This window comes from Salvia hispanica, chromosome 4 (genome assembly GCF_029641045.1).
Source record: "Salvia hispanica isolate PSC_SH4W2 chromosome 4, Shi_PSC_v1, whole genome shotgun sequence".
NCBI classification, from domain to species: Eukaryota; Viridiplantae; Streptophyta; class Magnoliopsida; order Lamiales; family Lamiaceae; genus Salvia; species Salvia hispanica.
In genome coordinates, this window is record NC_142695.1 from 58,012,249 (window position 1) to 58,034,948 (window position 22,700).

At 32.3% G+C, this 22,700-nt stretch overlaps 4 protein-coding genes and 1 pseudogene across 4 annotated transcripts; all 5 read left to right on the forward strand.

Annotated features, from left to right (window-relative positions):
• Positions 1 to 613: 613 nt before the first annotated feature.
• Positions 614 to 3,426, forward strand: LOC148929692 (receptor-like protein EIX2). The gene is made up of 2 exons (XM_089056154.1): positions 614 to 3,097; positions 3,208 to 3,426. The coding sequence occupies exon 1, from the start codon at positions 614 to 616 to the stop codon at positions 3,083 to 3,085; it is 2,472 nt and encodes an 823-aa protein (XP_088912280.1). The 3' UTR covers positions 3,086 to 3,097; positions 3,208 to 3,426.
• Positions 3,427 to 5,749: 2,323 nt separating this feature from the next.
• LOC148929693 (receptor-like protein EIX1) lies at positions 5,750 to 6,268 on the forward strand (annotated as a pseudogene).
• A 259-nt stretch (positions 6,269 to 6,527) lies between these two features.
• On the forward strand, positions 6,528 to 7,895 carry LOC148929694 (uncharacterized). Its single transcript, XM_089056990.1, has 2 exons — positions 6,528 to 6,909; positions 7,429 to 7,895. Exons 1-2 carry the CDS (start codon positions 6,528 to 6,530, stop codon positions 7,893 to 7,895), a joined length of 849 nt encoding a protein of 282 aa, XP_088913116.1.
• A 4,122-nt stretch (positions 7,896 to 12,017) lies between these two features.
• Positions 12,018 to 14,772, forward strand: LOC125209740 (receptor-like protein EIX2). Its single transcript, XM_089056016.1, has 2 exons — positions 12,018 to 14,450; positions 14,561 to 14,772. The coding sequence occupies exon 1, from the start codon at positions 12,090 to 12,092 to the stop codon at positions 14,436 to 14,438; it is 2,349 nt and encodes a 782-aa protein (XP_088912142.1). The 5' UTR covers positions 12,018 to 12,089; the 3' UTR covers positions 14,439 to 14,450; positions 14,561 to 14,772.
• Positions 14,773 to 19,139: 4,367 nt separating this feature from the next.
• LOC148929695 (receptor-like protein EIX1) lies at positions 19,140 to 22,058 on the forward strand. The gene is made up of 2 exons (XM_089056211.1): positions 19,140 to 21,779; positions 21,890 to 22,058. The coding sequence occupies exon 1, from the start codon at positions 19,140 to 19,142 to the stop codon at positions 21,765 to 21,767; it is 2,628 nt and encodes an 875-aa protein (XP_088912337.1). The 3' UTR covers positions 21,768 to 21,779; positions 21,890 to 22,058.
• Positions 22,059 to 22,700: the final 642 nt, after the last annotated feature.

Below are 22,700 nucleotides of genomic sequence, written 5' to 3' on the forward strand. Positions count from 1 at the left end.
AGAAAAGAGTCGGATATAAATAAATGAGTTAAAATTTCAAAATATTTATTTTGTAGAATTATTATAACAAAGAATATAACAATAAGTAGTTACATATTTTAGTATAATTTTTCGCTTCGACCAAAGGAATGAATATGGTTCGTTCAATTCTTCATTTCGTTGATGTAAAAATCATATTGTACAATCTTCATGCATGTACAGTTAAATTTTCACATTAAATTGATGGAAGAATATCTTTGTACATAATCACGAATTATTTTTAGTGATAATAATTTAGTCAACCTTCGCTTTACAATGTGACTCATTTCTTCTCAGATTTGGAACGCAATCCTTACGTTCAAATTTTTTATATGTTGAAAAAAAATTGCATAATATAAAAGCTCGGACCTCTTTTTACGTTATACTATATCTTATCATGAATTATATTTTAAAATTTTATTTTTATATGATTTGTGATTATAACTTAGTCAAGTGTCACTTTCTTGTTTTGTTTTTCAAGTTGACTGTCAAATCGTCGAGGTATGTTGGATTTCAATTAAGAGATTTTTCCTATTTAAATGGTTACTCTTGAGATACAATTGAGTCTCCTACAAAATACAATTCACTTCAATACATGAGTGAAGAGAGTATGATTTCTAAAAAAAGAATAGCAATCAAATTTGTTCTTGTTGTTCTTTCCTATATGTTTATTTCAGGAGATGCAGAAGTGAAATGCATCGAGAGTGAGAGAGAAGCTCTTCTTAGCTTCAAAAATGGCACCATCGATCGGTTTGGTGCTCTCTCGTCGTGGAAAAGGGACGAATGCTGTGAATGGCACGGTGTTAAGTGTAGCAACACCACTGGCCATGTCAGCACCCTCAAAATTTCTGGTTTAAATTTTGGAGGTAAGGTTGGCTCTTCATTGCTTGAGTTGCATTATTTAAATCATCTTGATCTTAGTGAGAATGATTTTGGAGGCACTTCAATCCCGGAATTCATTAGTTCCATGAAACAGTTGCAACACTTGTCTCTTCATTATTCTAATTTTTCTGGGGTTGTTCCTCCACAGTTAGGAAACCTTGCCAATCTACGCTCACTTGATCTCTCTCATAACTCTTTGACTTCAATGTCTCTTTCTAACTTTACCAATCTACGCTCACTTGATCTCTCTCTTAACTCTTTTACTTCAATGTCTCTTTCTAACTCTACCAATCTACGCTCACTTGATCTCTCGTTTAACTTTTTGACTTCAATGTCTCTTTCTATACTTGGTTTTGTGTTGGAATCACTCCAAATACTAAACCTGTCTATAAATCAATTCAACGGATCGATCCCAGACCTGAGACCATTTCCTTCGTTGACACACTTGGACCTCTCTGGAAACAACTTTACAGGTCCCATTCCTCTGAGTCTTGGCCAACTCTCCGAGCTTCAAAATCTACATCTTTCTTTTAATTCTTTGGAAGGTTTAGTGTCTGAATCCCACTTCATAAAGCTTGACAAGTTAACTACACTGGATTTATCCTTCAATCCATTATTGAACTTGGATATTGCCCCTGATTGGAGTCCTCCTTTTCAGTTGAGTAGAATATCTTTAGCTGTGTGCGATGTGGGTCCATATTTTCCAAAATGGATACGATCTCTGAGGAATTTGTCATCCCTTGATCTCAGGGGTGCCAATATAAGAGATGAAGCCCCAATATGGTTGTGGAATACGTCTTCCTTATTAGATATCAGTCTCTCAGACAATCAAATAAGTGGTACGATTCCGAATCTCTCATCCACCTCCATCAGGTTTATCGATGTTAGTTACAATCAATTCTCAGGTCCTATACCATTATTTCCTGCAACTACTTATGAGATTCGGTTGAGCGGAAATATGTTTTCCGGTTCAATTTCATCTATTTGTGAAACACACCACGGTCAGCTTGAGAGACTTCGCCTCTCCAATAATCTGTTGGAAGGACAGGTTCCCGACTGCTGGGAGAAAATGCCTGAATTGTTCTCCATCAATTTGGCTAACAACAAATTTTCAGGTGAAATACCTGCCTCTTTGGTCGAGTTACAAAACCTTCGTGCCCTACAGATGCATGGTAATAATCTATCTGGTGAGTTGCCAAATAGTTTGAGACATTGCCAAAGATTGAGTTTCTTTGATGTTGGAGGGAACAAGTTAACAGGAGAGATCCCCACTTGGATTGGCCAATTGTATAACATGATAATTCTAAATCTTCGTAGAAATAAATTGCATGGCAGTATTCCTTCACAGATATGCAATCTTACATATATTCAAATTCTGGATTTGTCGATAAATAATTTTTCTTCGATAATACCTGATTGCTTCAACAATTTTACTGTCTTGTCTAGAGAGTATGAGTATATCCGAAATCCAATTTTTTATGAAATTCTTTCTGGTCCAATAGCCTTTGTGAATGAAAATAAGCACAATGGATATTCATCATTTCAATGGAAAGGCAAGGAATCTGAATATTGGAATAACGTTGAACAGCTCAAACTCATTGATTTTTCGAGCAATAGATTGACCGGAAACATCCCCAAATCGTTTTCTACTATGAGGGGATTGAGATCCTTGAATCTATCTAGAAATAGTTTGACGGGATATATTATTCCAGATATTGGTAATATGCAGGTGCTAGATTCTCTTGATCTATCTCACAACCAACTCTCTGGCAAGATACCTATAAGTTTGGCAGGAATACACACTCTTGGTTATCTCGATTTGTCAAACAACAGTTTGTCTGGAAAAATTCCAACGGGTACTCAACTTCAGAGCTTCAATGCATCGTATTATGCCGGTAATGACGGACTATGTGGCGACCCTCTACCAAAGTGCCCCGGAGATATCTTAAGGCCATCCACCACTAATTCAAAAGGAAATATAAATGATAAAGACGACGTCTTCTCATTTATGCAAGAGGTTGGCATATCAATGGGCTTTGGTTTTATCTTTGGATTTTGGGGAGTTATTGGTTCGTTCATATTGAAGAAATCATGGAGAATTGCATTCTTCAACTTGTTGGATGCTGTTGGAGATTGGTTCTACGTAAGGATTGTTGTCTTTGTATCCAAATGGAGAAGAAATTGAAATGCAATCCAGGTAATATCAACTACATTTCATTTACTCGAATTTGTTATATTCACATTACTTTAAAATATTGCAATCAAGATTTTATTTTTTGAATTTATAACATTCCCAATTATTTCCAGCGGTGACACTACTCGATTTAGAGATGAAACAAGGTGAACAAACTCGGAGCTGGTGATCTTATTTCTAAGTTGTTGTAATTTTAATTTTTTAGTGTTTTTACTTTCCTTTGTAAACTATATGTTGGTATGTATTTATTTTTTTCTAGACATGGATGTTCGTGTTTTTGTACGTTCACTCACTTTGTTTTCATAGTAGGAAAATGTTATGCTTATGCACTATTTTTCTCTAGCTATAAATAGCCAACAATACCTTGGGTGTATAAGAAACTAGACTTTCTTAATAATTTTTCTTCTACTAGTCCAGTCTAACTAAAAAAAAAAATTAATTCTTTGATGAACGTACTAGTGAATTCTTCATTTTACTAATGAGGAAATCGTGTACAATTTTTAAATTCCGCCAACATATTCAATTTTTTAATCATGGTCAAACAAAAACTATATTTAAAAAATTCAGTTTTGAAAATAAAAACATGTTATTCCAAATGAGTTATGTATTTTGAATAACAAAATTAATTTAGTAATGAATACTACTCCTCCGTTTTTTAAAAATAGGGACATTTGAAACGGCACGGGTTTTAATGCACAATTTGGTAAAGTAAGAAAGAGAAAAAAAAATTAGTAAAGTAAGAAAGAGTGAGAAAAAAATTTGGTAAATTAGGAGAGAGGGAAAGAAAAAAATAATGGAATTAATGTTGTGGATTATGAGGCTCACTTTAGGTTGTTAATTGTAGTGGTATAAGTGGTAATTAAATTGATGTATAGGGGTGTAAAGATTTCCTAAAATAGGAAGTTTGAAAGTTGCTATCTTTAAATAACGTACTGAAATGGAGAGAGTTGCTATTTTTAAAAAACGGTGGGAGTGTAATAATTAAAATGTCAAACTAATGGGCCTAAACTGATATTGCTGAAACAAAGTCCACCAAGGGAGGTTGATCAACTTTAGCTGGGCTTAAAATGGGCCTAAGATTAATGTTACTATCTTTTAATCATTTTATATCGTTTTATTTCGACAATTTTTGTATAACTAATATTCACTAACTAAACTGACACAAATTGGGCGACTTATATCTCTGAATTATTGGTTGAAATTAGAGGAGTGTTTTACTAATCCAACAATTTATTGTATGAATTTTTTTTTCAAAAAACTAGTACATAAAATAGTAAAATTTGTAATAACGTCAGATGACATGACACAAACAACTAGGAAAAAATTCATAAAAATAAAATTTTATTAGTTTGTAATATAGTCAAACATTACTTTGCTAATTTGTAATTTTTCTTTGATTTTCAACTTCTTACGCGAAATTATATTATTTATGACCAGTACTATACCAGATATATTTTTATCTTTTTTTTTTCTTTGAGAATTTATTATCATCGTATATAATCACTACGAATTGTCTTTCAATTTATCATGTACAATTTTTTAAGTGATGATGATTTAGTCAACCTTCGCTTTACTATTTTGTCTTTTTTCCATTGATTTTGAACGCAATTCTTACGTTAAATTTTGTTTTATATCTTGGAAGAAGTGCTCTATTTATGAAATAGTTTTCATACAAATAAATCTAAACGTAAGAATTGCGTTTGAAATTAGTGAAAAGAAAAGACACATAGTCAATTGACTAAATTAGTACTCCCCCCGTCGTGATAATAGATGCCACACTTTCTTTTTTTGGAAAAAGTTTTCTCTCATATTAATATAAATATACTATTTTCTCTTTCCATCATCTCCTAAATCCGTGTCATTCTCTACCTATCCCATCTACTATGGGACGGAGAGAGTATCACTAAAAATATGTACATAATAAATTTCAGCAATTAGATTGAAATATAGTTCGTTCAATTCTTCATTTCATTGATGTAAAAATCATGTACAATCTTCATGCAATGTACAGTTCAATTTCATCATTTAATTGATGAAAAATATCTTTGTATATAATCACTAATTATATTCGGTTTATTATGTACATATTTTTAGAGATAATAATTTAGTCAATTTTCGCTAGACTATGTGTCTTTTCTTTTCACTGATTTCAAACGCAATTCTTACGTTCAGATTTGTTTGTATGAAAACTATTTCATAATCTTATAAAAGAATTTTTGTATAATTTGTGATTACCCTCCGTCCCTAAAAATTTGATACAGTTTACTATTTCGGTCCGTCCCTGAAAATTTGATACACTTCACTGTTACCATTTTTAGTAATGGACCTCATATTCCACTAACCCATTCCTACTCACATTTTATTATAAAACTAATACTTTAAAATAGGACCCACATCCCACCAACTTTTTCAACTCACTTTCCATTACATTTCTTAAAACCCGTGTCGGGTCAAAGTGTACCAAATTTTGGGGGACGGAGGTAGTATAACTCAGTGAAGTTCCACTTTCGTGTTTTGTTTTTCAAGTTGACTGTCAAGTTTTCGAGGTAAGTTGGATTTCATTTTAGAGATTTTGCCTATTTAAACCGTTACCCTTAAGATACAATAGAGTATCCTACAAAAAACAATTAACTTCAATACATGAGTAAAGAGAGTATGATTTCTGAAAAAAGAATAGCAATCAAATTTGTTCTTGTTGTTCTATCTTGTGTATTTGTTTCAGGAGATGCAGAAGTGAGATGCATCGAGAGTGAGAGAGAAGCTCTTCTTAGCTTCAAGAATGGCACCATCAATCAGCTTGGTGGTATTCCCTCGTCATGGCAAAGCAACGAATGCTGTGAATGGCACGGTGTTGAGTGCAGCAACGCCACTGGCCATGTCATCACCCTCAAAATCTTTGGTATAAATTTTGGAGATAAAGTTGGCTCTTCGTTGCTTGAGTTGCATCATTTAAATTATCTAGATCTCAGTCGGAATTATTTTGGTGGCACTCCAATCCCGCAATTCATTGGTTCTATGAAGCAATTGTAACACTTGGTTCTTAGATGGTCTAACTTTTCTGGGAGTATTCCTCCTCAGTTAGGGAACCTCACCAACCTACGCTCACTGGACTTGTCTTTAAACCATTCCTCTGAGCCAACTCTCCAAACTTCAAGTTCTAGATCTTTATGCTAATTCTTTGGAAGGTTTAGTCTCCGAATCCCACTTCATCAAGCTTGATAAATTAAAGACACTAGATTTATCCTACAATCCATCATTGATCTTTGATATTGCCTCTGATTGGATTCCTCCTTTCACATTGAGTGACTTATATTTAGGCTGGTGCAATGTGGGCCCATATTTTCCAAAATGATTTCAAACTCAGAGGAATTTGTCAAACCTTGATCTTAGTGTTGCCAATATAAGAGATGAATCCCCAATTTGGTTGTGGAATATGTCTTCATCATTGCTACACTTACGTCTCTCCGATAATCAAATAAGTGGAACAGTTCCGGATCTTTTAACCACCTCCATCTTGGGTCTGGATCTTAGTTACAATCAACTCCCAGGCCCTATACCTTTATTTTCTATCAATGCTACTGAGATTCACTTGAATGGAAATATGTTCTCTGGTTCAATTTCTTCTATCTGCAAAACTCACAACGATCAGCTTGGTTTCCTTCGCCTATCCAATAATCAGCTGGTAGGTGAGGTTCCGAACTGCTGGGAGAAAATGCCTGCCTTGTACGCCCTCAATTTGGCTAACAACAATTTTTCGGGTGATATTCCTGGCTCTTTGGGCGGTCTTGATTACCTCGGTGCAATACAGATGCATGGTAATAATTTATCTGGTGAGTTGCCTTACAATTTGAGACTTTGTCGAAGTTTGAGAGTCTTTGACGTTGAGGGAGCAAATTAACAGGAGAGATTCCCACTTGGATTGGGCAGATGTCTGTCATGCAAATTCTAAGTCTTCGTGGAAATAAACTGCATGGCAGGATTCCTCATGAGATATGCAATCTTAACAGTATTCAAATTCTAGATTTTTCGATAAACAATCAGTCTTGGATAATACCCGATTGCTTCGACAATTTTACTATTCTCTCAATAAAGAACTCCGAAATGGTGTCTGTTTCTGAAAATCTTTATGATCCAGCATACAGTTTCAATGAAAATAAGCACTATGCATATTCATCATTTCAATGGAAAGGCGTAGAATCTATGTATTGGAGTAATATCAATGATCTCAAACTCATTGATTTTTCTTGCAATAGATTGATTGGAAACATTCCAAAATCAGTTTCCACTATGAGGGGATTAATATCCTTAAAATCTATCCGGAATTAGTTTGACAGGATATATAATTCCAGATGTTGGTGAATTGGAGGTGATAGATTCTCTTGATATGTCTCATAACAAACTCTCTGGCAAGATACCTACAAGTTTAGCAAAGATATACACTCTCGGTTTTCTTGATTTGTCGAATAACACTTTGTCTGGAAAAATTCCAACGAGTACTCAACTTCAAAGCTTCAATGCATCGTCTTATGCCGGGAATGCTGGACTCTGTGGCGACCCTCTGCCAGTGTGCCCAGGACATAGCTTGAGGCCATCCACTACTAATCCGGTGGAAGATATCTCATTTATGCAAGAAGTTGGCATATCAATGAGCTTTGGTTTTATCTTTGGATTTTGGGGAGTTATTGGTTCATTCATACTAAAGAAATCATGGAGAATAGCATTCTTCAACTTGTTTGATGCTGCTGGAGATTGGTTCTATGTCAAGATTGCTGTGTTTGTATCCAAATGGAGACGAAGCTAAACAACTTATTTCAGGTTATATTTAGGGACCATTTTATTCACTTCAATACTTTTATTTAGGTTTATTTTCGCAAATAACATAACATTTACTTGAATTGGTTAAATTCACATTTGCTCTCTTTTTTTCAGTGGTGCCCACTTTTGCATTGAATCAAGTTGAGCAAGCTCATGACCGATGATCTTTCTAAGTTGTTGTAATATGGAAATAAAAATTCATCTCTTTTCTCATGTGAATGTAGTTTTAATTTGTTTTCATTGTATTTTACTTTTATTTGTATAATTTATGTTGGTGTGTCTTGCTTCTTTAAATAACATGTGTTTTTTTAGTAATCTAAGACAGACACAAATACACAATGCATTAACCTCGATTTCAAAAGTATGGATAGAACTGAAATTTACCGAATCTAATCTCGAATTCATCGGGGAAAATGCCCCTCACCTTTATAGATATGTAAATTCTTCACATTGTTGATGAGAAAATCATATACAATCTTCATGCACTTAAATTCGCCATTGTTGATGCGAAATATCATTGTATATAATCTTCATGAATTATCTTTCCATTTATTATTGAGTGTTTGGAATAACATCAATGCACTTATTAATTCCGTAGGTGACGACATTTAATATGATAATCTTTATACTCAAAGATTATTAAATAAACTCAATGAAATGTTTAAAGTACAATTAAGTGAAATACAAGATTCCGACTAAGCAATCTATGTATACATATATAAAAGGCGAGTAGTAGCCTTAATATTAAATTATTTTTAACTTTGAGTATAAATTTAAATATTTAAAACTTTGGGGCAAATCTAGAAATTTGTAGTAATTGGAATGAATATTTATGTGTAATACTAATAACTGTCATTGAAATAAGTTAGTCCAAATAGTTATTCCTATTAATCAAAATTATTAATTACTGGTTTCATCTATATCTATCAAGTACTCCTAAATCATGGAACCGATCGATTCCATGGCCACAATTGATGTAACCGCCAATGGTGTTGGAAAATAATTAAGTGGCCTTAATTTGTAGATAATTGCTAATAAACGTGTAACAAACATTAATACAAATAATCATTGATGCATTAATCGTTAATCTTAAACTTTCAGTTATAAACTTAATTAATAATTCCAATTAACCCATTCAGTTACAAAATCATTTAGTTTATTTTTATAATAATAATAATAGTGATTAACTATTATACAAAATTATTTGGTTTATTTTTATTATAATCATGATTGTTTTTATATAGAATGGTGCTAACATGATGTCAATTTTATTTAATTACTAATTACTTTTATTTTTATTTTTCTAATAACTGATTTGTTTGTTACACCATTTAATATTAGTGCCGTTACAAATTGAGAATTAATAGATACAATTCAAATCCATGGTTATAAATATATGTCATTGGCTAGCTTGTAACACATTCACTACCTTCTCCTATTGCATTACTAAATTATTACTTTAGCGCTTTTTTTGTATGATTCTTACTCTTATTATATTGTAATACTAATTCTTTTTGTTTGTGTTTTTCTTGAAGAAAGAAAGTTCAAACCATGGAAATGGAATTCACCATCCTCAATAATCTACAATATAACGTAATGTCATCCATCAATTGAAATCATAGAAGCATCAATCAGTTGAAATCATGGAAGCATTCACCTAGCAGAATTTGGTTTCGAAATAGGTGAGTATTTTGTGAAATTTTATAGTAATGAACTCTTACGGATTGCGACTTTTAATAGTGCAAATGCAGAGTTATGTTTGCACTGTTAACAAAAGCAAATATTTCTCAGAATTGCAATATAGGATTTATAGTTGATTTTTGTTTGAAGTTCTTACCTACAGATGGGGACAAACTGTCCTGATGGAGGAAATGGCGTCGATACAAGATGATAAAAGTGTTGGAGATGATGAGTAGAGAAGATGATGGAAGTCGATGGGTGGTTGGGCAGAGCTTCATGAGCATAGCGAGTTTTGGTCTTAATTTGAAATTATTATAAGCTATGGGATGAATTTCAATATTTATAAGATTACGTAGAAATGAGTGATATTATAAAATGTAACTGTAGCCATTCATGTAATTGGATTCATTTTTTCTTCTTATAGCTTAATCAGATGATATTTCAAATGTCCACATTCATGCATTGTGTATCAGAGCTCTCCAAATTTTTATAATTTGTTATTAATTATTTAATACAATGATTGTTTCTAAATTTATTAATTAATTTACAATCTAAAATTAATATTTTAAAATACCTTATTTTGTGCATCGCACAAATGTGATACTAGTATAAATAGAATTCCAGCAGTTTTGGGCCCTGTTTATAAAATTTTAAATCCTTCATTAATGAGCCCAAATGTTCAATTTGTTAGTCTAAGGTCGAACAAAAAATATTTAAAAAACTGTTTCCAAAAGAAAAACATGTTACCCCAAATTAGTTATATATATATGAATTAGAAAAATTAATGTAATGAAAACTAATTAAAACGTCAAACACTAATGGGCCTAAACTGATGTAGCTAAAACAATGACCACAACGGAGGTTGATAAAATTTAGCTGGGCCTAATAGGCCCTAAAATTAATGTCACTATCGTTTAATCGTTTTATTTTCTGCAATTTTTATTTTCTTATCTATAAGTATAACTAGAATTCACTAACTAAGCTCACACAAATTGGGTGACTTATATCTCTTAATTATTGGTTGAAATTAGAGGAGTGTTAAACTAATTTAATTGCGTAGCATCATCCATAGTGGAGTATATGAATTTGTTTTTAAAAATATAGCTATAAAATAGTAGAAAATTTAAAATAACACATGACAGGACACAAATAACTAACTCTAGGAAAAAAAAAAAAAAATCATGAACACAAAATTTATTAGTTTTTCATATAATCAAACATAACTTTGCTATTTTGTACATAACTTTTCTTTGAATTTGGACTCAAGTTCTTACGCGAAATTATACTACCTTTTGTTTATGAATCAGTCAAACTCATCTGAATTTTTTGGATTTGTTTTTGAACACCACATATATTTTATCTTTTATTTTTTGTCTTCCAATATATTATGTATATTTTAAGTGAACATGAATTAGTCAACCTTCGCTTTACTATTTGTTTTTTTTTTCCATTGATTTTGAACAGACATTCTTACGTTAAATTTTGTTTATATCTTGGAAGAGAAGCGATTAATGTACAACTAAATAAAATGCATAATTAAAAAATTAATTCAGCCATTATATGAAAAAAAAATGGAAGGATGAGATTGATGAATTTTGAAAACACGAACCAATTAAACCTAAACCCTTCACTATAATGACATTTCCGTTCAATCCGTGTTTTCAAATCTATGTTACGAACTTAAACGCCTTTATAATGAACTAAAACAAATTTATAGTGACCAAAACTCAATCACAGTGAACTCCGTGTTCTAGTGTATAGTTATGCATTAAAGTAATAGTTGTCCTATATCACTACTCTATCTTGGAAAATTATAACACCAACCCAATTTCTACACTATGTTATCATGAATTATTTCGCCTTTGATAGTACAATTCTAAGATTGAGAAAAATTTGGTAAGTAGAAAAGAGTCGGATATATATAAAATTTCAAAAGATTTATTTTGTAGAATTATTTTAACAAAGAATATACTAACAATAAGTAGTTACTTATTTTATAATTTTTCGCTTCGACCAAAATAATGAATATGGTTCGTTCAATTCTTCATTTCATTGATGCCTGTACAGTTAAATTTCCACATAAAATTGATGGAAGAATATCTTTGTACATAATCACGAATTATGTTTCAATTTATAATGTACATATTTTTAGTGATAATAATTTAGTCAACCTTCGCTTTACTATGTGTCATTTTTCTTCTCTGATTTGGAACGCAATCCTTACGTTCGAATTTTTTATATGTTGAAAAAAAAAATCGTAATATAAAAGCTCGGACCTCTTTTTACGTTATACTATATCTTATCATGAATTACATCTTAAAAATTTATTCTTATATGATTTGTGATTATAACTTAGTCAAGTGTCACTTTCTTGTTTTGTGTTTCAAGTTGACTGTCAAACTGTTGAGGTATGTTAGATTTCAGTTTAGAGATTTTGCCTATTTAAACTGTTAATCTTGAGGTACTTGAGTATCTTACAAAATACAATTCACTTCAATACATGAGTCAAGAGAGTATGATTTCTAAAAAAAGAATAGCAATCAAATTTGTTCTTGTTGTTCTTTCTTGTGTGTTTGTTTTAGGAGACGCCAAAGTGAGATGTATTGAGAGTGAGAGAGAAGCTCTTCTCAACTTTACGAATGGCCTCATCGACAAGTTTGGTCAACTCTCGTCGTGGCGAAGCAACGAATGCTGTGAATGGGATGGTGTTGAGTGCAGCAACACCACTGGCCATGTCATCGCCCTCAAATGTCATAATTTTGGATTGCAAGGTGAGCTTCGTTCTTCATTGGTGGAGTTGCATCATTTAAATTCTCTTGAACTTGGTGGAATTGATTTCGGAGGCATTCCAATCCCGGAATTCATTGGGTCCATGAAACAATTGCAACACTTGTCTCTTCAGGATTCTAATTTTTCTGGGGTTGTTCCCCCACAGTTAGGAAACCTTACCAATCTACGCTCACTTGATCTCTCGTTTAACTCTATGACTTCAATGTCTCTTTCTATACATGGTTTTGTGTTGGAATCACTCCAAATACTAAACTTGTATAGAAATCAATTCAACGGATCTATCCCAGACCTGAGACCATTTCCTTCGTTGACAGACTTGGACCTCTCCGAAAACAACTTTACAGGTCCCATTCCTCTGAGTCTTGGCCAACTCTCCGAGCTTCAAAATCTAGATCTTTCTTTTAATTCTTTGGAAGGTTTATTGTCTGAATCCCACTTCATAAAGCTTGATAAGTTAACTACACTGGATTTATCCTTCAATCCATTATTGAACTTGGATATTGCCCCTGATTGGAGTCCTCCTTTTCAGTTGACTAGTATATCTTTAGCTCAATGCGATGTGGGTCCATATTTTCCAAAATGGATACGATCTCTGAGGAATTTGTCATTCCTTGATCTCACCAGTGCTAATATAAGAGATGAAGTCCCCATATGGTTGTGGAATACGTCTTCCATATTAGATTTTGTATTTCTCTCAGACAATCATATAAGTGGTACGATTCCGAATCTCTCATCCACCTCCATCAGGTTTATGGATGTTAGTTACAATCAATTCTCAGGTCCTATACCGTTATTTCCTGCAACTACTTATGAGATTCGGTTGAGCGGAAATATGTTTTCCGGTTCAATTTCATCTATTTGTGAAACACACCACGATCAGCTTGAGACTCTTCGCCTCTCCAGTAATCTGTTGGAAGGACAGGTTCCCAACTGCTGGGAGAAAATGCCGGAATTATTCTCCATCAACTTGGCTAACAACAAATTTTCAGGTGAAATACCTAGCTCTTTGGTCGAGTTACAAAACCTTCGTGCCCTACAGATGCATGGTAATAATTTATCTGGTGAGTTGCCTTATAGTTTGAGACATTTCGATACATTGAGTATCTTTGATGTTGGAGGCAACAAGTTAACAGGAGAGATCCCCACTTGGATTGGCCAGTTGCATAGCATGCTAATTCTAAATCTTCGCAGAAATAAATTGCATGGCAGTATTCCTTCCCAGATATGCAATCTTACAGATATTCAAATTCTGGATTTGTCGATTAATAACTTTTCTTCGATAATACCTGATTGCTTCAATAATTTTACGGTCTTGTCTAGTGAGTATAGGTATATCCAATTTCCTAGTTTTGATGAATATCTTTTTGGTCAACTAACCCGTATGAATGAAAATAAGCACAATGGATATTCATCATTTCAATGGAAAGGCAAGGAATCAGAATATTGGTATAACATTAAAGAGCTCAAACTCATTGATTTTTCAAGCAATGGATTGACCGGAAACATCCCCAAATCGTTTTCTACTATGAGGGGATTGAGATCCTTGAATCTATCTAGAAATAGTTTGACGGGCTATATAATTCCAGATATTGGTAATATGGAGATGCTAGACTCTCTTGATCTATCTCACAACCAACTCTCTGGCAAGATACCTATAAGTTTGGCAGGAATACACACTCTTGGTTTTCTCGATTTGTCGAACAACGATTTGTCTGGAAAAATTCCAACGGGTACTCAACTTCAGAGCTTCAATGCATCGTATTATGCCGGTAATGATGGACTATGTGGCGACCCTCTACCAAAGTGCCCCGGAGATATCTTGAGGCCATCCACCACTAATTTGAAGGGAAACATGAATGAGAAAGACAGCGTCTTCTCATTTATGCAAGAAGTTGGGATATCAATGGGCTTTGGTTTTATCTTTGGATTTTGGGGAGTTATTGGTTCGTTCATATTGAAGAAATCATGGAGAATTGCATTCTTCAACTTGTTGGATGCTGTTGGAGATTGGTTCTACGTCAGGATTGTTGTCTTTGTATCCAAATGGAGAAGAAATTGAAATGCAATACAGGTAATATCAACTACATTTCATTTACTCGAATTTTTTATATTCACATTACTTTAAAATATTGCAATCTAGATTTTATTTTTTGAATTTATAACATTCCCAATTATTTCCAGCGGTGACACTACTCCATTTAGAGATGAAACAATGTGAACAAACTCGGAGCTGGTGATCTTATTTCTAAGTTATTTTAATTTTAATTTTTTAGTGTTTTTACTTTCCTTTGTAAACTCTATGTTGGTATGTATTTGTTTTTTTCTAGACATGGATGTTTGTGTTTTTGTACGTTCACTCACTTTGTTTTTATAGTAGGAAAATCTTATGCTTATGCACTATTTTTCTCTAAATTATAAATAGCAACAATACCTTGGGTGTTTAAGAAACTGGACTTTCTTAATAATTTTTCTTTTACTAGTCCAGTCTAACTAAAAAAGAAAAATTAATTCTTTGATGAACGTACTAGTGAATTCTTCATTTTACTAATGAGAAAATCATGTACAATTTTTAAATTCCGCCAACATATTCAATTTGTTAATCATGGTCAAACAAAAACTATATTTAAAAAATTCGGTTTTGAAAGTAAAAACATGTTACTCCAAATGAGTTATGTATTTTGAATAACAAAAATTAATTTAATAATGAATACTACTCCTCCGTTTTTTAAAAATAGGGACATTTGAAACGGCACGGGTTTTAATGCACAATTTGGTAAAGTAAGAGAAAGAAAAAAAAATTGGTAAAGTAAGAGAGAGTGAGAAAAAAAAATTGATATAGTTTGAGAGAAGGAGAGAAAAAAGTAATGGAATTAATGTTGGTGGATTATGAGGCCCACTTTAGGTTATTAATTGTAGTGGTATAAGTGATAATTAAATTGAAATATAGAGGTGTAAAGATTTTCTAAAATAGAAAGCTTGAAAGTTGCTATCTTTAAATAACAGTACTAAAATGGAGAGAGTTGCTATTTTTAAAACACGGAGGGAGTAATAATTAAAATGTCAAATTACCTAATGGGCCTAAACTGATATTGCTGAAACAAAGTCCACCAAGGGAGGTTGATCAACTTTAGCTGGGCTTATAATGGGCCGAAAATTAATGTCACTATCTTTTAATCATTTTATATCGTTTTTATTTCGACAATTTTAGTATAACTATAATTCACTAACTAAACTGACACAAATTGGGTGATGAATTATTGGTTGATATTGGAGTAGTGTTTTACTAATCCAACAATTTATTGTATGATTTTTTTTTCAAAAACTAGTACTCCCTCCGTCCACGAACAATAGATCTATTATTGTTCTACACGGATTTTAATGTAGAATTGGTAAAGTAAAAGAGAGAGGGACAAAAAGTAGGTAAAGTAAAAGAGAGGGGAAGAAAAAGTGAGTAAAATATGAGAGAGGGAAGAAAAAGTAGGAAAATGATGAGAGATAAACTTTTCATTTTTAGAAAGTGATCTATTTTTTGTGGACGTCCCAAAATGACAAAAGTGATCTATTTTTTATGGACGGAGTGAGTACTACGTAAAATACTAAAATTTGTAATAAGATATGACATGACACAAACAACTAGGAAAAAAAATCATAAAAATAAAATTTTATGAGTTTGTAATATTGTCAAACATAACTTTGCTAATTTGTAATTTTTCTTTAATTTTCAATTCTTACACGAAATTATATTATTAATTTATGATCAGTACTATACCAGATATATTCTTATCTTTTATTTTTTTTTTATTTAAGAATTTATTATCATCGTATAATATTTCAATTTATTATGTACAATATTTTAAGTGATGATGATTTAGTCTACCTTCGAATTACTATTTTGTCTTTTTTCCATTGATTTTGAACGCAATTCTTACGTTAAATTTTGTTTATATCTTGGAATAAGTGCTCAATTTACGAAATAGTTTCCATTGTATTTACTTTATTCGTATACTTTATGTTGGTGACTTGGTGTGTCTTGCTTCTTTAAATGAAAATGTGTTCTTTTTCGTAGTCTACGACAGACAAATACACAATGCATTAACCTTGATTTCAAAAGTCTGGATAGAATTGAAATTTACTGAATATAATCACGAATTCATCGACTCCACGTCACTCGTATATAGGGGCGGAGCCAGTCCTTAAGCAATCGGGGAAAACGCCTCCCTCACCTTTATAAATATATAAATTCTTCATATTGTTGATGATAAAATTCTAGTAACCATGGTCAACGAACTACTCCTATACTTAAACAAGAAAAATTAGAGTCGACTAGTAAAAGAAAAATTATTAAGAAAATTTAGTTTCTTAAACACCAAATTCTTTTACACTATTTATATGAGGTCCAGACCCGAGAAGGAAACTAAAATATGAAAAAAAAAAAAATGAACGAACTGTAGACATTAACCCCTATAGAAGTATAGAATTCTATAAGTCCTAAGAAAAAAAATGAGAAAATGAAAAAGCAGAGAATTCTAGAATTCTAGAAGAGAAAAAAAGTAGGATGAAAACTTTAGAACAAAAACATATATATGTAGAAAATGAACCCCTACATTGTTCGTGTAGAATAAAAACTTTAGGAAATTAACACATTTCTTAATAATTTCTCTTTTACTAATCGACTCTAACTAAACTGAAAAATATAGTTCGTGTTGAACTAATTAGTGAATTCTTCATTTTACTAATGAGAAAATCATGTACAATATTTAAATTCCGCCAAAATATTCAATTTTTGTTAATCTAGGTCAAACAAAAAATATTTAAAAATTAGTTTTGAAAAGAAAAACATGTTACCCCAAATGATTTATATATATATATGAATTACGAAATTAATGTAATGAATGATAATTAATTAAACGACAAAACTAATGGGCCTAAACTGATATTGCTGAAACAAAGACCACAACGGAGGTTTATAAAATTTAGCTGGGCCTAATGGGCCCAAAAATAATGTCAATATCTTTTAATCATTTTATTTCTGCAATTTTTATTTTCTAATCTATAAGTATAACTAGAATTCACTAACTAAGCTCACATAAATTGGGTGACTTATATGAATTATTGGTTGAAATTAGAGGAGGAGTGTTTTACTAATTGTCTAATTTAATTTCGTTTCATCATCCATAGTTAATCCAACAATTTAAAAGTACATGATTTTTTTTCAAAAAATAGTAGTAGAAAATTTATAATAACACATGACAGGACACAAATAACTAGGAAAAAAATTCATGAACATAAAATTTTATGAGTTTTTAATATAGCAAACATAACTTTGCTATTTTGTGCATAACTTTTCTTTGAATTTGGACTCAAGTTCTTACGCGAAATTATACTACCTATTGTTTATGAATCAGTCAAACTCATCTGAGTTTTTTGTAGTATTTGTTTTTGATTACCACATATATTTTATCTTTTATTTTGTATTTATTGGAGAATTTATAATCTTCGTATATAATCATTATGAATTGTCTTCCAATTTATTATGTAATATTTTAAGTGATCATGAATTAGTCAACCTTCGCTTTACTCTTTGGTCCCTTTTCCATTGATTTTGAACACAATTCTTACGTTAAATTTTGTTTATATCTTGGAACACTAAATAAAATGTTAAAAAATAAATTTCAGCTATTAGATAAAAATGGAAGGATGAGATTAGATGAATTTTGAAAACATGGAGTTCTCTGTAAGACTGTTTTGGTTCACTTTGTCTCTGTGTTTTCATATTCGTGCTATGAACTAAACTCCTTTATAGTGAACGAAAACACTGTTATAGTGAACTAAACCTAAACCCTTCCTTATAATGACATTTATGTACAATCCGTATTTTCAAATCTATGTTACGAAACTAAAAGACCTTTATTATTAATGAATTAAAACAAATTTATAGTGACCAAAACGCAATTATAGTGAACTTCGTGCTTTAGTCTATAGTTATGCATTAAATTAATAGTTGTCCTATATCACTACTCTATGCTGGAAAATTATTTCGTCTTTTAAAACACCAACCCAATTTCTGCGCTATACGATCATGAATCATTTGGTGTCTGATAGTACAATTTTAAGATTGAGATAAATTTGGTACATAGAAAAGAATCGGATATAATTGATACTATAAAAATAAAATTTCATAAGATTTATTTTGGAGATTTATTTAAACAAAGAATATAACAATAAGTAATTATTTTATAATTTTTCGCTTCGACCAAAATAATGAATATGGTTCGTTCAATTCTTCATTTCTAAAAATCATATTGTACAATCTTCATGCATGTACAGTTAAATTTCCACATTAAATTGATGGAAGAATATCTTTGTACATAATCACGAATTATGTTTCAATTTATAATATACATATTTTTAGTGATAATAATTTAGTCAACATTCGCTTTACTATGTGTCATTTTTCTTCTCTGATTTGGAACGCAATCCTTACGTTCAAATTTTTTATATGTTGAAAAACTTTTTCGTAATATAAAAGCTCGAACCTCTTTTTACGTTATACTATAACTTATTATGAATTATATCTTAAAAATTTAATTTTATATGATTTGTGATTATAACTTGGTCAAGTGTCACTTTCTTGTTTTGAGTTTCAAGGTGACTGTTAAACTGTTGAGGTAAGTTGGATTTCAATTAAGAGATTTTTCCTATTTAAACTGTTACTCTTGAGGTACTTGAGTATCTTACAAAATACAATTCACTTCAATACATGAGTCAAGAGATTATGATTTCTGAAAAAAGAATAGCAATCAAATTTGTTCTTGTTGTTCTTTCTTGTGTTTTTGTTTCAGGAGATGCAGAAGTGAGATGCATCGAGAGTGAGAGAGAAGCACTTCTCAACTTTAAGAATGGCCTTATTGACAAGTCTGATCATCTCTCGTCGTGGCGAAGCAACGAATGCTGTGAATGGCATGGTATTGAGTGCAGCAACACCACTGGCCATGTCATCGCCCTCAAATGTGATAATTTTGGATTTCAAGGTGAGCTTCGTTCTTCATTGGTGGAGTTGCATCATTTAAATTCTCTTGAACTTGGTGGAATTGATTTCGGAGGCATTCCAATCCCGGAATTCATTGGTTCCATGAAACAGTTGCAACACTTGTCTCTTCACGATTCTAATTTTTCTAGGGTTGTTCCTCCACAGTTAGGAAACCTTACCAATCTACGCTCACTTGCACTCGGTTGGATTGGTTTTGAGACTGTCCCTCCTGAATTAGGGAACCTTACCAATCTACGGTCACTTGACCTTAGTGGGAATTATCTGAGGATCGTCCCTCCTCAATTGGGGAACCTTACCAACCTACGCTCACTTGACCTAGGTGATAATGATTTTGGAGGCACTTCAATCCCGGAATTCATTGGTTCCATGAAACAATTGCAACACTTGTCTCTTCGGGATTCTAATTTTTCTGGGGTTGTTCCTCCACAGTTTGGAAACCTTACCAATCTACGCTCACTTGATCTCTCGTCTAACTCTTTGACTTCAATGACTCTTTCTATACTTGGTTTTGTGTTGGAATCACTCCAAATACTAAGCTTGTCTGCAAATCAATTCAACGGATCGATCCCAGACCTGAGACTATTTCCTTCGTTGACACACTTGGACCTCTCCAGAAACAACTTTACAGGTCCCATTCCTCTGAGTCTTGGCCAACTCTCCGAGCTTCAAAATCTATATCTTTATCATAATTCTTTGGAAGGTTTAGTGTCTGAATCCCACTTCATAAAGCTTGATAAGTTAACTGCACTTGCTTTATCCTTCAATCCATTATTGAACTTTGATATTGCCCCTGATTGGAGTCCTCCTTTTCAGTTGAGTAGCATATCTTTAGCTGAGTGCGATGTGGGTCCATATTTTCCAAAATGGATACGATCTCAGCGGAATTTGTCATACCTTGATCTCACTAGTGCCAATATAAGAGATGAAGTCCCCATATGGTTGTGGAATACGTCTTCCTTATTAGATTCCCTATATCTCTCAGACAATCAAATAAGTGGTACCATTCCGAATCTCTCATCCACCTCCATCTCGGATATGGATCTTAGTTACAATCAATTCTCAGGTCCTATACCATTATTTCCTGCAACTACTTATGAGATTCGGTTGAGTGGAAATATGTTTTCCGGTTCAATTTCATCTATTTGTGAAACACACCACGATCAGCTTGACACTCTTCGCCTCTCCAATAATCTGTTGGAAGGACAGGTTCCCAACTGCTGGGAGAAAATGCCGGAATTGTTCTCCCTCAATTTGGCTAACAACAAATTTTCAGGTGAAATACCTGGCTCTTTGTTTGAGTTACAAAACCTTCGTGCCGTACAGATGCATGGTAATAATTTATCTGGTGAATTGCCTTATAGTTTGAGACATTGCCAAAGATTGAGTATCTTTGATGTTGGAGGGAACAAGTTAACAGGAGAGATCCCCACTTGGATTGGACAGCTGTATGAAATGCGAATTCTGAACCTTCGTGGAAATAAATTCTATGGCAGTATTCCTTCCCAGATATGCAATCTTACAGATATCCGAATTCTGGATTTGTCGATAAATAACTTTTCTTCGATAATACCTGATTGCTTCAATAATTTTACGGTTTTGTCTAGTAAGTATATCCAAAATCCAAGTTTTGATGACTATCTTTTTGGTCGACTAACCCTTATGAATGAAAATAAGCACAATGGATATTCATCATTTCAATGGAAAGGCAAGGAATCAGAATATTGGAATAACATCAAAGAGCTCAAACTCATTGATTTTTCAAGCAATGGATTGACCGGGAACATTCCCAAATCGTTTTTCACTATGAGGGGATTAATATCCTTGAATCTATCAAGAAATAGTTTGACAGGATATATAATTCCAGATATTGGTAATATGGAGGTGCTAGATGCTCTTGATTTATCTCACAACCAACTCTCTGGCAAGATACCTACAAGTTTAGCAAAGATAAACACTCTTGGTTTTCTTGATTTGTCGAACAACGATTTGTCTGGAAAAATTCCAACGGGCACTCAACTTCAGAGCTTCAATGCATCGGCTTATGCCGGTAATGATGGACTATGTGGCGACCCTCTACCAAAGTGCCCCGAAGATATCTTGAGGCCATCCACCACGAATTCGAAGGGAAACATGAATGAGAAAGACAACGTCTTCTCATTTATGCAAGAAGTTGGCATATCGATGGGTTTTGGTTTTATCTTTGGATTTTGGGGAGTTATTGGTTCATTCATATGGAAGAAATCATGGAGAATTGCATTCTTCAACTTGTTGGATGCTGTTGGAGATTGGTTCTACGTCAGGATTGTTGTGTTTGTATCCAAATGGAGAAGAAATTGAAATGCAATACAGGTAATATCAACTACATTTCATTTACCCGAATTTGTTATATTCACATTACTTTAAAATATTGCAACCAAGATTTTATTTTTTAGATTTATAACATTCCCAATTTTTTTCAGCGGTGACACTACTCGCTTTAGTGATGAATCAAGGTGAACAAACTCGGAGCTGGTGATGTTATTTCTAAGTTATTGTAATTTTAATTTTTTAGTGTTTTTACTTTCCTTTGTAAACTATATGTTGGTATGTATTTGTTTTTTTCTAGACATGGATGTTTGTGTTTTTATACTTTCACTCACTCTGTTTTCATAGTAGGAAAATGCTATGCTTATGCAATATTTTTCTCTAAACTATAAATAGCCAACAATATATACCCTGGGTGTTTAAGAAATTGGACTTTCTTAATAATTTTTCTTTTACTAGTCGAGTCTAACAAAAAAAAATTAATTCTTCATTTTACTAATGAGAAAATCATGTACAATTTTTAAATTCTACCAACATATTGAATTTGTTAATCATGGTCAAACAAAAAATATTTAAAAAATTTGGTTTTGAAAATAAAAAACACGTTACTCCAAATGAGTTATGTATTTTGAATAACAAAATTAATGTAGTAATGAATAATAATTAAAATGTTTAACGTAATGGGCCTAACCTGATATTGCTGAAACAAAGTCCACCAAGGGAGGTTGATCAACTTTAGATGGGCTTAAAATGGGCCGAAAATTAATGTCACTATCTTTTAATCGTTTTAAATCGTTTTTATTTCGACAATTTTAGTATAAGTCTATAATTCACTAACTAAACTGACACAAATTGGGTGACTTATATCTCTGAATTATTGGGTGAAATTAGAGGAGTGTTTTACTAATCCAACAATTTATTGTATGATTTTTTTTCAAAAACTAGTACATAAAATAGTAAAATTTG

What these genes read in the sequence shown, in the direction of transcription:
- LOC148929692 (XM_089056154.1), top strand. Translation starts at nt 614, where the DNA reads ATGAGTGAAGAGAGTATGATTTCTAAAAAAAGAATAGCAATCAAATTT.
- LOC148929694 (XM_089056990.1), top strand. Translation starts at nt 6,528, where the DNA reads ATGTCTTCATCATTGCTACACTTACGTCTCTCCGATAATCAAATAAGT. An exon ending in CGGTGCAATACAGATGCATG is followed by an intron (nt 6,910 to 7,428) that starts GTAATAATTTAT and finishes TTAGTTTGACAG; the next exon opens with GATATATAATTCCAGATGTT.
- LOC125209740 (XM_089056016.1), top strand. Translation starts at nt 12,090, where the DNA reads ATGAGTCAAGAGAGTATGATTTCTAAAAAAAGAATAGCAATCAAATTT.
- LOC148929695 (XM_089056211.1), top strand. Translation starts at nt 19,140, where the DNA reads ATGAGTCAAGAGATTATGATTTCTGAAAAAAGAATAGCAATCAAATTT.